Here is a 15,784-nt window from a genome sequence, read left to right as displayed (position 1 = left end):
TCGCGCGCACTTCCCCGATCGTGCCCGTTGGGGGCGGGAGCAGCGGCCGGGACGGCCAATCAAAGTGCGGGGGCGAGGACTCCGGGTCGGCCGGTGAGAAAAGCTAGTCTGGCAACCGCGGGTGGAGCAGCCAATGGGCGCGCGCACTTGAGGAAAGGCAGGTGTGGCCACCAATAGACTTTCGGCGGGGGGCGGTGGCGGGTTGGGGAAAAGCCAATGGGGTCGCTCTCCGTTTAACGGGCGGGCCGGGTGGCGAATCGCGGCGCGTGCGGGCGGGGCGCGCGGGGTGGCTAGCCGGTGCGCGCCGCCATTGTGGCCAGTTCGATCGGTATCGGGAGCGGAGAGCGGAGCTCAGCGAGCCCGGAGCAGGGAGCAGCCCCCCCACGGCCGGCCTCAGTCACCATCACACCGCGGGAGGCGGCGCAAACAGCAGTCACCACCACCGTCCGCACCGAACAGCCGCCGCCATGAGCAGCGAGGCCGAGACCCAGCCGCCCGCCGCCCCCGTCCCCGCGGCGGCCCCCGCCGCCCCCGCCGACTCCAAGCCAAACGGCGGGACCGGGAACGGGGGCAGCGGCCTGGCCTCGGCGGCGCCTCCCGCTGGCGGGGACAAGAAGGTCATCGGTGAGGGCGGGCGGGGGTCTCTGGGGTCCCAGGGTGGGTGGGAAGCCCCGATCCCCTGCCCCTCCCCCGCCATGGCTGAGGGCGGCGCGCGCTCCCTTCCCCCCCGAAGGGCGGTGCGCGTCCCCTCCCCCCGCGCGTGTCCCCGCTCGCGCGCGCGGCGGCCGTTAGTCGCCCCCTACTCTCCCCCCTCTTCCCCGCGCGCCGCCGGCCCCGCGTGCCGGGTGGGGGCGGGGCGGCGCAAGATGTCCGCCACGCGGGGCCTTTGTGCGCGCGCCCCGCCACGTGCCCCTGACGCGCCGCTCCCTCCCGTCCTTCCCCTCTGCCCATTCCCACAGCAACGAAGGTTTTGGGAACAGTGAAATGGTTCAACGTGAGGAACGGTTACGGCTTCATCAACAGGTGAGCGCCCGGACGCGGCGGGCCCTGTCAGAGGGAGCCCTGGGAGGGGGGCGCGGCGCTTGGGTCGTGAGGGTGACAGGCCGGGCGGGGGGCGGCGGTGACTTTGCCGCCTCTCGCTCTTTTCGGTAGAAGGAGCTGATGAGGTGTACCCTTTCTTCAATTGGGGGTTTCCAAACCGCTCCGGGCTTGCCTGGTTGACTTTTGAGTCCTTTAACCTCGGCAAGACCCGCGCTCTCTAGGCGAGTCTGTTTTCAGGGCGATGTGTTTTACATTATGGTAATTTCTTGTATGGTGTTTTGGGGTTGTTTTTAGTTTGTTGGGTTTTTTTTTTTCCTTCTTAAGGATGCAAAAGTATACTGGCCATCAGCACACACGGTATTTATTTAAACTCGTGTGTGAAGTTCAGTCAATGCAAGCAAAAATTGCTTTGAGCTCTTGGTAGTTCAAGCACGGTCTCATGAGGACACCCTGAACATGTAGGGAAACGAGCAAAAGGAGCACAATTCACATTGTCTCGCGCCTCTCTGAAGTGTATGGACGAGTCTCATGAAACAAGTGCCTAGAAGATTCTTTTTATGACAGTAGATGATAAGAAAGAATAGTTCGAACACTTCAGGAGTTGTGTAAATACCTAAAGTAGGCCTGTCAGGGAGAGGAGTCCTGGAAGTGCTCTGCAAACAAGTATTTTAGAAACGGACAATTCTTGGCTGCATGGGCTGGGGGGCCTCCCAGGAGTGTTGCCAGAGCTGTTTTCCTTAATTCCTGGTACTTAAACTGCCCAGTCTCAGAATGTGGCTGAAAACTGAGGAGTCCCCATTTAGGGCAGCAAGTATCGTGTTATTACTGGACGTTTTGTTTATGTTTGGTTTAAACGCTGTCTTTTTGAGCTGCCTGTCACTTTATGAGCAAGTCTGAATTGTCCGTCACGCTCCTGAATTGGTTTAGGGTCTGCAGCTTTACAAACTTGCTTCCCAATCTGCCCCGTTTGTATTGTTCACACCGTGCTTCAGCTCCCAGTGCTATGCAGTCACCAGTGCTGGGAGCTGTCGTGTCTTTGGCCTTGGAAACGCCTCCGAAGTCCCAGCCACAAACCCCACCTCGAGGGAAGGCTTTTCCTGTTCGCTCAGTAGTGGAAATGTTCAGTGATGTCAGTCAAGCAAGGAACCAGCAGCAGCTAGTTAAGACATCCAAGTGGCTTCCCCAGTCATTACTTTGGCAGCTGTTTAATCCCTGAGGTTGTCATTTGTAATGAGAAACTCAGCGTGATCTCGTATTAATAAGAGATTAGAGCTTGGTAACTGAAGGGGAGGACATTTCCTCAGCTCTGGAATCTTTGCCTGGTTTCGAGGAAGCTGTGCTGTAGCTCCTGCCCTTGCATGGCTCTGCTTTAGCCAGGTCTGCTTGCAGATAAAATGAGCTTTGGAACTGAAATCAGCTTTGATGTAGGTGCATGCTCACTTCAGGTATTTTCTATGTGCTTTTAATGTTAGTAATGATTCTATTCTATTCTAAAATAGGAGCTTGAATTCTGGGTCTTTGACGATTGTTTCTCACGTTGGCCAGAATAACAAGTGGATGTGCAAAAGCCACTGGCTTGGTCTGTACCACAACTGGAGCTGCACTATCTGGCATGGTATTTGGTGCCATGCTGGACTTGGCATCTTAATCTGTCTGCTTGTCTGATTCCCTTTTTTAAATATATTTTTGTGGATAAAAGATGTGAATGGAAGAGTGGTCTAGTGCACAGATCAGCTAATTGATTTGTTCAACCTTCAGAAGGCATGTTTCTGTTGTACATTTCCAAATTTTCTTTTGAGAAAGTGATGGTCCTGCTGTTCCATCATCCACACGACAGCATGCTTGCTGCTTCCAGGTGTGTTTGCTGGAAGACAGCATTGGGAGTGGTGTGGCCAGTGGCACAAGACTGAAATAGCAAGGTGTGTTTTTTCACTTGACTCTGTGAGCTCTGTATGACCCAGTCAGTTGTCGAGCCAAAACTCAATATCTTCTTGAATGGAAACTGCTTTGCAATAGGACTTTAAAAACAAGTATCTGGTCTCGTTGCCCAAAATTCAACTTGGGCAAAAGAGCAAGGTCTCCATGCTTGTGGATGAGCACTTCCTGCCACTGTTTTTCAGCTGAGGACGAATTAAGGTGCTCAGCATTTTTACTATAAACATACTAGAAACGTGTAAAGGTTTTCAGCTTTTGGACATTGTGTTTTGAAGAAGAGTCTTTCAGCTTTGGTTTTGCAAGGGCTTCTGGGTGCTGCATTGTGGGGCTTTGGAGATGGGATCAGTGGCTCTGCTTTGCTGCCTTTTGGCTGCCTTTTCCCAATAACATTTGAGGCCTGTAGGCATCAATTCCAGGAGGAAACAAGGGAACTTATTTTTATTGGTTCTGTCTGACAGAATAGCTGTAGCTTGCATAGAATTTCTGGAAAAAGTTTGTCAATTCTTACTTTTTAAAGCTGGGGGTAAGGAGCACCTGGCTTTACCTTAATAAAAACCAATCTGAGTATTCTGTTACCACTAGCTATGAGCTCTCTAGTTTGGAGCACATTTTCACACAAGCATACTTATGTCTTTAACCAGCCATTCTAGGAAATAAAAGTTGCTTTCCTATTGATTCAAACTGTTCTATGCAGTAATGAAACTAACACTGCAGTGAAAGTGGATTGGTGTGATGGGAGCTGGGATGTCCATGCTTCAGGAGTGGGGGATATGGCGTATGCAGCTCTAACCAGCATGAAGGTGTCTCTGTTGAACCTCTAAAGAGCAGAATAGAAACTTCTGACTGAAGCTGGTACTGGCCTGTGGTTGTTCGGGCTCGTGCCAGTTGCGGAAGCTCTGCCAGGGTCATGCTGAAGGATGGGTGCTCTTGTGTCCTTGTAGATAACAGACCTGAGCTGTTTTCTGTTTCTTGAGAGGGGAGACAGAGGCTTGACCAACCCTGCTGCCTTCAAAGGCAGCTGGTGTTGCTGTTCCTCAGGTGAGGGAAGCCTTGAGGCTGAGGGGATGTGAGGCTCCAGAGGCAAGGGCAGAGCTGCTTCCAAAGCTGCAGTAGCCAGTCTCCCACAGAGCTCTGATGGGAAGGAGTGAGTGGTCACTACTGTCGGGTGTTCAAACATCTCCATTGATGGGATGTAAAGGATAGAGGGGTGTGCAGGAGTGAGGAGGAGTGTGCCTTACTGAACCTTCAGCATGTGCTTTGCACTTCCTGTAAGCTTCCTGCTGCTCTCTTTTCTACATGCAGTAAGCTGGTAGGAACTAGTTGAGAGCAGGTTGAGGAGTAAGGCTGATGCTTAAATAAGCCTGTTATGATAGATCTGCATTTTGGTGCCATACCAAACAACTGAGTTTTTAATTTACTATGCATTTCATTCACAAATTTCAATTTCCCGTTGTCTTGCAGGAATGACACCAAGGAAGATGTGTTTGTCCATCAGGTAAGATTTCCTTGAAACTGAAACATATGCTCTCTCAGAAATTGACTGTGCCTGACTCATTTAAGTGGGATTGAAGTTGTTGAAGAGCCTTGCATTTTCACTGTTACTTGAACACAACTGATTCTCTGCTGCATTGCAAGTAGAGCCTGTTTGCACTTCAGGGTTTTGCATGTCCCCATGATGTGCAGAGGTCTGAGCGCGCTGATGGTGTACAGTGATGAGAATTGCACTGGCTGCCAGTGTGGGCACGGGGATAACTACTTGGAGTCTAGTCATGTTGTGGATTCATACAGTGGTTAAGTGAGCATCTGGAAAGAAAGTTAAATGAAAAGCTTGCAGCAGGGAGAGAGATGAATTGAGCTGTAATAGGGATGAAGGGCCAGTGAAGCTTTTTTTTCCTAGACAAAGTTATAGATTTTATTGCTCTAGGCTTTCAGTGAAAGTCTACAAACATTTTAATACAATTTGACTGATATGTATCCTTAGATATAGTGTATGGCAAACAGGTAAACCTCTGGAAAGCAGCCCAAGACTGCACACCACACGTGTGTCTTACTTCATGGAGCAGGTTTGCCTTCGTTTAGTTCTTTGTCTGAATTCCAAGGCTGCAATCAGCAATTTGCTTTTTGTCCTTTCTGACTCAGGATCTTGTCAGTAAGCAGCCCACAAAGAATTCTTAGTGGAGCCTGGTTTATTTCTGGCATTTAGGAGTCCATGGGTCATTCTTTTGTCTCAAGTTAGGAATATGCTACTGATGTTAACATAAAGGAAGGGAAAAGCAGCACCTGGAAAATGTTTTGTGTTTATCATGTCTCAGCTTCTTGCTTGTTCTTTGTCTAAATTATCAACTGTTAGAGGCACTGGTTTGTGGGAGGTTATTCAGACCCGATTTGCAAGTAGGGTCACCTGTATGTGACCTTGACTTACTGGTCATGTTACAGGACTTGTCATGTAGCTACTACCTATGTTTCAGAAATCACTGAATTGGTAATGAAATTGCTAATGATTTGTTTGCATGTAATATTTTTTTACAATAAAATAGTTATAGCGGTCTAATCTGAAAGAAATCAGCTTCTTTGAGAAGTTCTAGCCGTGTATGCTTTTCTCCATGCCTGTTACATAGCTCAGGTATCACAAAAAGCTGTTGGACTGGCTGCTGTTTTAATAAGGCTTTCCCTAAAATCACTGTTCTTTTAACTGAGACTTGTGGGCATGTCTTTCTATTGATTTTGTTCCATTTAGGGGGAAAAAATCTAATAAAATTAATTGTGTGTGAGTATTTTTTGTTATTACACTTGTATTGCTGCTCAAAGTGTTTGATAAGCAGTACGTGGCTAAGCACAGTGTATATCAACTCATCTGTTGAAGATGTTATCTAGTACTGCAGAGCACCAAAAACTGAGTCGGTTCTAGTAACATTGTTGGTTAGCTGGCCACTGATACAGAGGATTGTCTGGTGCTGACACTTGGGAAAGGCCAATCCTTGGTGTGCAGTAGACAGTTGGAGAAATTTACAATTCACTGGTTAGTCCTGTGGTAGAAACTGTGGTGTTGGAAGCCTCAGAGGAGGAAAACTCTTGATACCTGGCCATTTTTATGTTTACAGAGTATGGAAAAGAGAAGCTGCTGTGTCCTGTGGTGGTGTGGGAAATAATGGAGGGCTGCAAATCTAAGAGGGTGATTGGAAAGGCTGATATATTGATGTATATGCTTCAGAGGAATGTATAACTATCATAGTGATGTTGAATCACTCTGATTAGGAATCCTATGGCCAGTGTGTGGTATGGGAGTTTTCCTCTTTGTTTTCAAACTGCTTTTTTAGCCAGCAGACAGCATGTTGATAGGTGCTTCCAGTTAATGATGAAGTTGTTGCACATTTCAAATAGTCCACAGCGTAATAGAGGTACATTTTACGACTTCCTGGATTTTCCCAATAATTCAGTTGCTTTTTCAGGAGTACAGGTCTTCCTCCTAAGATAAAGAATTTGCATATTTTGTAATCTTAAAAAAACAAAACAAAAAAGTCATCCTTCGTATTCTTATGTTGTGCCTGCACTGTTGTGTTGTTAGACTGCCATAAAGAAGAATAACCCCAGGAAGTACCTCCGCAGCGTAGGAGATGGAGAGACCGTGGAGTTTGATGTGGTTGAGGGAGAAAAGGTAAACACATCTCTCGGGTGTCAGAGTGCACATGGAGAACTCAGATTGCAGGCTTTGGTGTGGTGCCTGTGGTTTGAGTTGATGCCTGATGGCATCCAAGAAGGCGAATGGTTTTTCATTGCTTCACAATGTGGATGTAAATCATTGCTTGGTACTAGAATGTTAAGCTGTAGCTGGTGGGATGGTGACTGTTTCCCTAATGCTATCTCCACTCTTTAGGGTGCGGAGGCAGCCAATGTTACAGGACCTGGTGGAGTTCCAGTTCAGGGCAGTAAATATGCAGCAGATCGTAACCATTACAGACGATATCCACGTCGTAGGGGTCCTCCACGCAACTACCAGCAAAACTACCAGAACAGTGAGAGTGGGGAAAAGAACGAAGGAGCAGAGAACATACCAGAAGGTCAAGCCCAGCAACGCCGTCCCTATCGCAGGCGGCGGTACCCACCTTACTATATGCGTAGGCCCTACGGGCGTCGTCCACAATATACCAACCCTCCCGTGCAGGGAGAGATAGTGGAGGTAACATTTGCCTGGCATATGATGTTAAATGGGCTTATTGCTTTCGAGCAGGGTGATGGGATGTACCTTTTGACAGTTCTTGTAGGTACTCCAGATGATTTTTGTAAGGTTTGGCAGTAACATTAAGCTGAAGGTCTTTGTGTTACAGATTCTGAAAAAGAGTGTTTCAGTTTATATGATTAACTGGAGGATTCTCCATTGTGTGCACACCTGTTCCCTAGAACTGCTGCCCACCTTGACTGAACTGACACCCTTCCAGCTCCTTCCTCACTGTGTGATGAGCTATGGTGTTAGCACATCTTCTTGGGGCTGAGGGGGGTCTGTGTCTGATGTCTTGCAGGGTGCTGACAACCAGGGTGCAGGAGATGGCAGACCAGTCAGGCAAAACATGTACCGGGGTTACAGACCAAGATTTCGCAGGTATGCTGCAGATCAGCTGCTGCTTTTAGCCTTGGTCAGCAACAGAGCCAGGATGTGGCGATGCTCAGGTGCTGCATGGTTAAAAGCCTAGCTTGACTTTCAGGGGTCCTCCTCGTCAAAGACAGCCTAGAGAGGATGGGAATGAAGAAGACAAAGAGAACCAAGGGGATGAAACCCAAAGTCAGCAGCCACCTCAACGTCGGTACCGCCGTAACTTCAACTACCGACGCAGACGCCCAGAGAACCCTAAACCACAAGATGGCAAAGAGACGAAGACAGCCGAACCACCAGCTGAGAACACGTCCGCTCCCGAGGCTGAGCAGGGCGGGGCTGAGTAAATACCGGCTTAACATCTCTACCATCATCCGGGTGCGTGATTAGGGGCCTGGGGATGCTGTTTGCTGACTGACTTGATGCTTCCGTTTAATTTGTGCTTTAAGGTTTGGATTCTTCCTGCTCATGCATGCTGCAACTGTTCTGTTAGTGTGCCTGCAGAACCAAACTGCCAGGCTTCGTTGCATCAGTGCCTACTTATTGGGAGGGCTTAGTTACAATCTTTAATTGCCCGTGATGGAATGCTGTTATACTTTAAATCTTGGGGAGTAAGCCTGAACTAGCAAACACAGCCAAGTCTCTGCTCCTCAAGAAATTCAAGCCATGTAAGTGTAAAGACTTGAAAGTAGTCAGGAAAAGCATATGCTGGGATTTACCAAGCTCCATCAGTGCCTGAGCTGAGTCCCCCCAGGGAGGTGGATGGCACTTAGACCTTGGCATCCATTTCTGCAAAGTTGATGCAGAATTAGGAGGAGTGTCTCAGGAGCAGCTTTTTATCTAATCAGCGCTGGGAAAACATGGTGCTTTTGTCAGAGCATGTGGGAGCTGTGGTTGCAGTGCTGAGGTGTGGGCTTGGGAGGCTTGCGTGCTGGGCAGGGGCCGAAGGCTGGGTTAGTTGCAAGGGAACCTGGCTGCAATTGGGCTCCTTTGTTGCTGACTTCTGAGGGACAGTTCTGCTAATTTGGGAGTATTTTCATTGCCAGGACTCTACTTGTTCTTGCATTTCGTCTCACTGGTGTGCATACCCTATTTCTTTTGTTACTTGCTCCTTGCTCGTTACCTGGAGGGCAGGAAAGTGGAAGAGGCATTTAGGCTGTGGTGGGAGCAGACTGAGTGGTCCCATTGATGGGATGGACATCGGGAATTGCGCAGGGAGAATGGCTCTGTCAGCAGCACCTGCAGCCTCTCCCAGCTGTGGGAGCTTGGGGACCTGCTCTGCATGGGCTTGAGTTTCATGTTCCACTTGCAGATGGATCATTCAGTCCCTGTCCAGGCCTTGCTGCAATGATCTCTGTGCACTTGTTGTGAACTTCTGTTGTATTCTGGTATTCATCTTGATGGTCAACACCTCCTGGATGAATTCTTAGATCATGGACTTAAAAAGGATACCACAATGGCACCTTGGTTCCTCTTGCTGTCTGGGAGCACTGGGGAATATTGGGTTTAGTTTCTGTGCTCTGGGCAGTGGCTGAATGTTGGCAGAGCCTGGTGAAAGCAGCCCTCCCATGACTGGAGGGATCCCTTTGGGTTTAAATTGACTGACTGCTCTTTCTGGAGTCCTTGGCATTGGGTCCTGTGGGAAGGTGGCTGGTGTGGTTGGCTGATGGGGGGGCTGACAAGGAACAGTAGCTTGTGATGGTTGTCCTGTGAGCATGTGACAGGCAGCTTAGGGTGAACTTTTGATTTGCAGGTGAGTCTTTGTACACAAAGGACCCCTGTAACCCTCTTGTCACCTGTCTGATTAGCCTTTTTTTTCCTCTCTTTTTCAGTTTAGTCATCAAAGAAAAGACTAAGAAATGAAGAAGAAAATCAAATTCCAGCAATAAGAAATGAACAAAAGAATTGGAACTGAAGACCTTAAGTGCTTGCTTTTTGCTGTTGACCAGATTACTAGAACTATCTGCATTATCTATGCAGCATGGGGTTTTTATTATTTTTACCTAAAGAATTCTCTTTTTGGAAATGATAAACACGTTTTTTAAAAGCCTGTTTTTTCTCAATATACCTTTAAAAGTTTGTAAATTGTTTCATATCTGGTCAAGTTGAGATTTTTAAGAACCTCATTTTTAATTTGTATGAAATATACGCCTGATTTTTTCAAGTCAAACTGCAAGCATCTGTTAATAAAGGTCTTAAAGAGTTACCATATGTGCTTGGGTGTTTTAAACCCACTTTTGTGTTAAATATTCATATAAGGTTTAGTCTTTAGGCATACAGGCTGGTGGGATAAAACAGATAAATGAAAATAAAAAAAACATTGAAGATGCAATTGAGTCACACTGGAGAAGGATGGGCAGGCACAGAGGGATGAGAATGCCTGGTGCTAGCCCAGTGTTTTTCCAAGAGCTGTTTGCTAGAGCAGCTTGGCTGTGCCCTTGCTGGACTGCAACACTTGCAGCACTGAGGTAGTGTGAGGGTGCTTTAAAAAAAAAAAAAGGGAAGAAAACCCCCCAAAAATGGTAGAATCCCAGATTGGTTTGGGTTGGAGGAACCTTAAAGCTCACCTCATCCTATACCGTGCCAGTGGGGCCAGGGACACCTTCCACTTGACCAGGTTGCTCCAAGCCCTTTCCAGCCTGGCCTTGAATACTTCCAGGGATGGGGCAGCCATAGCTTCTCTGGGCAACTTGCACTAGGTTCTAGATTCCAAAAAATCCCAAACTCATCACTGGGGCTGTGCTATAGCACAATTCCTCAGAACCAGCTGTTCCCCAATGGGTGCAGAAACACAGAGATGGAGCTGTGCCTTACGCCAAAACTGGCTCTCATGGCACCCCAGTGCCATGGTGAGAGCCTGGTGAGTGGGGGCCGCTTCCTCAGCATGGGGCTCAACCCTTGTGTCAGCACAGCTGTGCCATGCTCTGACAACATCCCTTAGAACCACTGCAGAGCACCTGCGGGAAAGGGTGGCTGTCCAAGGGCGGCTTTTGGGACCTTTATACATACTAGTGAGCTCTGTGCTCGTAATTGTTTTCATGTGGGCTCCAGTGTCCCAACCATCTCAGGTGTCCCAACAGTCCCAGTGCTCCAGGCTTTGCACTCTCCAAGCACCTTCTAATGCTTCCACCTGCCCATTCCCTGGTTGTGCTATCTGTGAGCATCCTGCCCTCCACATTGCTGTTTGAGCAAAATTTCATCTCTGCTCCTTATTCCTGTCACTGTTAGGATTTCCTCCTCTCCCAGGTCCCTGGAGTGTTGCTGATGGCAGGGACAGATTTGCCCCAGACATGCCATCCAGCAGAAGTGTGAGAACCTGCAATAAACAACAGCTTTGCTGCCTTTTGACTTCATGTGAGGGGGCAGATGGCTCAAGAGGACCCTTTTAGCTCCTCTGGGTGTCAGATGCAGGTGCTTTGCAGCCTGGCTGGGCCACAGGGGTGGGACAGTGTGTCTCTTCATGCATACCTGTTTTGGGGACTGACTGCTCCTGCAGCACCATCAGGTCAGGCCTGGTGCTTGTCCTGCCGCCTCTCAGGGTGACAGTGCTGGGGAGCTTCTGCTTGGCTGTGATCCCATCCCATGTGCTGGGATGGTGTCTGTGTGCTGAGCTTGGGGTGAGAGGTAAAGGAATGAGGCCAAAACCAGCATTCAGTAATTGAGGGTGGATTGAGTTGGTGCTGGTTTCAGGTTTCACTTGGAAAAGAGAATTCCCATTTTGTGTAAACTTAAAAACCTCACTCTGCTGGTAGAGCACCTCCATCAGTCTTCAGACACTCTCCTCCTTGTGTCTGGTGTGTATGGCTTCAGTGTTCCTTGATGATCCCCCATGAAAACATTGATAACTAAGTGTTCCAGACTTCTGGTTTTACCTAGTTTTTGAGCACAAACCTTGTGCTGCCCTGTGTCCAAGCCCAAGGAAGGTTTCCAGTGGGGCTGGTGTGGGTGGGACCAGTGCTACCAGCCACATGGAGTCAGTGTTGCTTCATGCAGAAAACACTTCCCACTGAATTCCTCCGAAGTATGGGCTGTGAGATGTCAGAGGAGCTACTCTGCCCTCAGGGTCCTGACAGCTTTCCCGGGGAACAGGGGCATCCTTTCTGAAAGCCTTTTCAAAACCCTTCCCTAGATGACTGCTGCAATACCCTCACTATTAGCAGCCACCTGGCTGTGTAAAAGCCTGGAAGCAGCTGCAGAAATGTTTCAGTACAGGTACTGGTGCTTTAATGGGGTCAGACTGGTAGGGAGAGGCTGGGTGGGGGAGGTGCCGCTGGCCATCACACACGGGAATCCATGGCGTACATCTTGCTGGTGGCTGTTCGGCCCCGGGGCTGGGTACGCCTCTGGGGTTGATAGCAGCTGCTGGGGGCTGCCAGGAAAGAGTTGAGGTTGTGTCATGGCTGGCAGTTGCAGGGTTACCTGGGCCTGCCACAGCATGGGGACACGGCAGGAGAAGTGAACCCAGACAGCCAGCCAGCAGGGTTAACTTCCATCCCATGTGACCAGGCATAAGGACTGGACATGATGTCTGGGGAGGCATCACCTGCCCAATATCCCTGATGGTGGGGCTGGATTTCACGCAGTGCATCCCTGCAGCCAGTGGATCAGGCTTTGGCAGATGACAGGGATTCAGCTCCAGCACAACTGCTGCTTTGAGTAAACATCAACAGACCTTCACCGGGATCTGGAGGCCCATAGGTGTGGATGGACCCCTGCACCCTCTCCATGCCCTTATAGGGCTTATGGCACCCCTCATTCAGCCCTGTTCTGCCTTATGTAGCCTCCCCAGCCAAAGGGCACAGTCTGGGCACAGATGAGTTCCTCTTCGTTGGGCTGGACCCTGCAAGAAGCCCCTGTGCCCCCTGAGCTGATCCTTCACCTCATACCCCTGCAGGGCAAAAAGCTACTTGAGATAGAATGGGGTGGAATGAGGCAGACTGACCTGTGCAGGCATAGAGGCAGCAGGTCAGCAGGACAGATGCCACAAAGCAGCCAGTGGAGCCAGCCATCCCCAGCCAGCACGACCACCCAAAGTCGTAGTGGACTCCCAGGAATATATTGTGTGACACCAGCATGGCCCTCTCCACATAGACGTCCACTGCATACCACACAGAGCCTATGAGCCCCAGGATGCCTAGAAGGAATGGGGCTTGTTAAAAAGAGCCATACAACTCCCCAAGGCCCTGCTGAGGTGGTGCTGCTAGCTCCCAGCATGCTCCCCAGCTCCCTGTGGGACATGAGGTCTGTCTGCTCCCAAGCTCTCCCAGCCACGCACTCCCAGCACCGAGTATGACTCCAGCTCCATAGCACATCTTCAGTTTGACACAAGGATCTTCCTTGAGGAATGTGATGCAGTCGAGCCCAAGGACTAGCGTAGCCAAAGCCAGGCCAGCCAAGAGATCCGCTGTGATCATCAGGGTCCGCGTCACCACGATCTTCACTGGGCAGGGAAGTTAAAAACAACCAGAAATGGGAATGAGGAATAATAAAAGGGACAGGTCTCTCCACTCCAGATTTCTGCCCATGTTCCTATTAGAGTCACCCAGCTCACCAGTGGCCATCACACTAGAGCCCACCAACCCCATCCCTGCCATAGGCCAAGGGAAGGTGCTCAACAAGCTCATCAGAAACTTAATAAGGACTTAAACCCATGATTAGACCAGCTCAAGAAACCAAAGAACTCAAGGTATACCCATCAGCACCTGGTATGTGGTCACCTGCTCAAGACATTTTTGAGCAGAAGACACTGCTGTCCACACTGCTTCTTCCTCCAAGTTGTGTAGCAGCTGTTTCGAACAGCAAGTGTCAATATACCAGTGAAAAAGAGCTGGCATGGATCACATCACCAGCTGTGATGGGAGTGTGCCCTGCAAAGCTTCCTCCTCCCCAGACCAAGGTGACAGCTCCGCTTGGTCCGTACCAACTACTTTCCTTCTCCATTGCTTGAATTTCTGTTGTTCCATGTCATGACCCACCACAAGGGTTCTCTGTGCAGGGCTTGATGTGCCCTGTGCAGGCCAGAAGAAATGTCCCTACCCTGATGTGACTGTCCCTGAGCTGTGGTCATGAGTCCTTGGCCAGTGGGAATGGTCCTTGCTCTGTCTGCAGCATGGTGGGTTGCAAATCCTAGGCTCTACATGCCAGAACGTATTTCTTGTGAAGTGGTTTCACTTTCCTGCCTCATGACCCCATGGCAGGTCTGGCTGAACTGCTAGTTGCTGCCCAGGCCAGGCTATTGGGGCAGGAGACCAAGAGAAGCCCTAGGCTGGTGTGGCTGTCTGACAAAGGGCAGCTGGGTGCAATGAAAATCACTTTCCCTCTTCCCTTTCAAGAAGACACTGAGCTATGAACTTAATAAATGCCTCCAGGTCACGTCAGCTCACCTGGGTGGTCAGCCAGAATGGAGTCATACTGGTCGCAGATCCTGACCCCATCCTGCATATTGGTGACACACTCCCTCCAAAGGCCCCGGCATTTGTGACTTACCTGGAAGCAGAAGAAAAGCACTCATACAAAAAGCACCAGAGTCTCCCCAGTTTCCCAGGGATCTCCCAGCTCTTCAGGGCAGATTTCAGGCTCCCACAGCTACACCTGGACATGTCCCGGTGACTCCCTGCCCATACCTGCTCTCTGTTTTCTCCTGCTCCATGTCTCTATCTCTATAATATTCTAATCCTTCAACTCAAAAAGCAGTGGGTTTGTCCCACCATGTCCCCTTTCCAAGCCTGTGGAGACATGGTGTAACCTCACGGATGGCAAAGTACCCATCTTGCTCTCAGCTGCTCTCCTGGAGGATGATGGTTGCTTTGCTCACCTTAAAAGTGGCTATTCTGCTCACCTTCCAGATGTTTTCTCTGCTCACCTCCAAGCTGTCATCAGCATTGACCATCCAGCAGTCCGTGCACGTGGCCAGGAGTAGGAAGAGTGTTGAGAGAAGAGCAAGCCCAAATGCTGTCACCTGCAGAGTGGCACTCATGGGGTAACCTGCAAGGGCACAGAGATGTTCACCAACTCTGCTCTGGCTACTTCCAGACACCCAGTCTTCCAAGGACAAAGTGCCGGGAGGCCTCCTCTCAAAGTGCCAAGGCCAGGCATCCTCTGGATCCCTAAGAGTCATCTGGGCACTGTCTCATGGTGCTCACTGCTGTCAAAATGCTCTAATATCCTCAGCCAAGGTTGGGCCACCAGGTTTACATGTAGAGAGAGCCTTTAGGGACACAATAATTTTGTAGTGGGGACATTCCCACATTGGTTCCCTCTCTTCCAAATAGAAGCTGCCAATCATCAGTACTTGGCCTTTGGGAATCAGGAGCTGCTGGGGACAACTGTCAAATAACTGCTGCTACAAAAACCTGTGACCTAAGCATGCCTCCAGAGAATCTCTAGAGACCTCCATCCCTGCCATATGACTTGGTGGGTACATCCTCTGCCTTTTCTTGCTTTTGTTTTTCACTCCAAAAAAGCTATGAGATGTTGAACATCCAGGTTGGAGCACAAGCAAGAGTCCCATGGAGGAGTCATAATCTTAAGCACAAGCCCAAAGTATCTCCCATTCCAAGCGGGACAAAGGCTGCTGGAGCATGATGTGCATGCCCTGAGGAGCTGCCAAGGCTTTCCACAGAGCAGAAGGGATAGCACCATATGTTTACTGTCCTAGATGGATGTTTTTCATCCCTAGATGAAGGGACTTTGCAGAGAAGGGAGCTGTGCCCAAAGTATGAGCAGCGGACATCTTGTCTGCAAACCCTGGGCAGAAATCTCAGTTTGTCATACTTTGTAACCCAAAAAGCTAAATATTTTACTGCCTGAAGTTGCAACCAGTGCAACAGCCCTTTGGACAGGGGTTCATACAAATGTGTTAATTAGCAAGACCAGATGAGTTTCTGAGCTACATGGGTTAATTACCATGAGATGATAACTCTTTGTCATGGCCAGGTTTGTTACCTCCAGCCAGAGGCTGCCCTCCCTGGCATGGCATAGGCTCTCTGTGGGGCAGAGATGGGAAGGAGGGTCGTGGTACCCACACCCAGTGTGCCACATCTCCCCCCACATCCCCTCTTGGGATGTCACTGGGAGTAGAGGCATCACTCTCCCGTCATCTCTGAGCACTTCCATCCGCTTCACTCCAAGTGGGCACTCTCTTAGACCCCATTTTACAGTATATTTTTTAATTCCCCAGTCTCCCTTCTGAGCTAACTCTCCAGATCCTTATTTGTTTCT

At 49.6% G+C, this 15,784-nt stretch overlaps 2 protein-coding genes across 4 annotated transcripts; one reads left to right on the top strand and one right to left on the bottom strand.

Annotated features, from left to right (window-relative positions):
- The first annotated feature begins 314 nt into the window (after positions 1-314).
- Positions 315-9,770, top strand: YBX1 (Y-box binding protein 1). Of its 3 annotated transcripts, none has more exons than XM_085080303.1 (8): positions 315-624; positions 960-1,023; positions 4,438-4,471; positions 6,542-6,631; positions 6,851-7,153; positions 7,494-7,573; positions 7,665-7,942; positions 9,402-9,770. In XM_085080303.1, exons 1-7 carry the CDS (start codon positions 468-470, stop codon positions 7,909-7,911), a joined length of 975 nt encoding a protein of 324 aa, XP_084936429.1. In that variant the 5' UTR covers positions 315-467; the 3' UTR covers positions 7,912-7,942; positions 9,402-9,770. The 3 variants fall into 3 exon arrangements, with proteins under 3 accessions (XP_084936429.1, XP_084936428.1, XP_084936430.1); XM_085080302.1 differs by having other exon boundaries at positions 316-624; positions 9,397-9,770; XM_085080304.1 differs by having other exon boundaries at positions 319-624; positions 7,677-7,942; positions 9,397-9,770.
- A 1,947-nt stretch (positions 9,771-11,717) lies between these two features.
- Positions 11,718-14,592, bottom strand: LOC146428470 (claudin-16-like). Its single transcript, XM_085080315.1, has 5 exons — positions 14,427-14,592; positions 13,948-14,050; positions 12,840-13,004; positions 12,507-12,698; positions 11,718-11,933 (listed from the first exon to the last, which is right to left on the bottom strand). Exons 1-5 carry the CDS (start codon positions 14,538-14,540, stop codon positions 11,842-11,844), a joined length of 666 nt encoding a protein of 221 aa, XP_084936441.1. The 5' UTR covers positions 14,541-14,592; the 3' UTR covers positions 11,718-11,841.
- Positions 14,593-15,784: the final 1,192 nt, after the last annotated feature.

The sequence above is a fragment of the Lichenostomus cassidix genome, chromosome 21 (assembly GCF_008360975.1).
Source record: "Lichenostomus cassidix isolate B80296 chromosome 21, HeHo_3.0, whole genome shotgun sequence".
NCBI classification, from domain to species: domain Eukaryota; kingdom Metazoa; phylum Chordata; class Aves; order Passeriformes; family Meliphagidae; genus Lichenostomus; species Lichenostomus cassidix.
This window is presented reverse-complemented; position numbering and strand designations above follow the sequence as displayed.

Excerpts from the sequence above, each read along its gene's own strand:
- YBX1 (XM_085080303.1), top strand. The coding sequence starts at position 468 with ATGAGCAGCGAGGCCGAGACCCAGCCGCCCGCCGCCCCCGTCCCCGCG. Across the intron at positions 6,632-6,850 it reads ATGTGGTTGAGGGAGAAAAG|GGTGCGGAGGCAGCCAATGT; the intron begins GTAAACACATCT and ends TCCACTCTTTAG. Across the intron at positions 7,154-7,493 it reads TGCAGGGAGAGATAGTGGAG|GGTGCTGACAACCAGGGTGC; the intron begins GTAACATTTGCC and ends GATGTCTTGCAG.
- LOC146428470 (XM_085080315.1), bottom strand. The coding sequence starts at position 14,540 with ATGAGTGCCACTCTGCAGGTGACAGCATTTGGGCTTGCTCTTCTCTCA. Across the intron at positions 12,699-12,839 it reads AGTCATACTCGGTGCTGGGA|GCATCCTGGGGCTCATAGGC; the intron begins GTGCGTGGCTGG and ends CATTCCTTCTAG. Across the intron at positions 11,934-12,506 it reads CTGCCTCTATGCCTGCACAG|CCCCCAGCAGCTGCTATCAA; the intron begins GTCAGTCTGCCT and ends CTTTCCTGGCAG.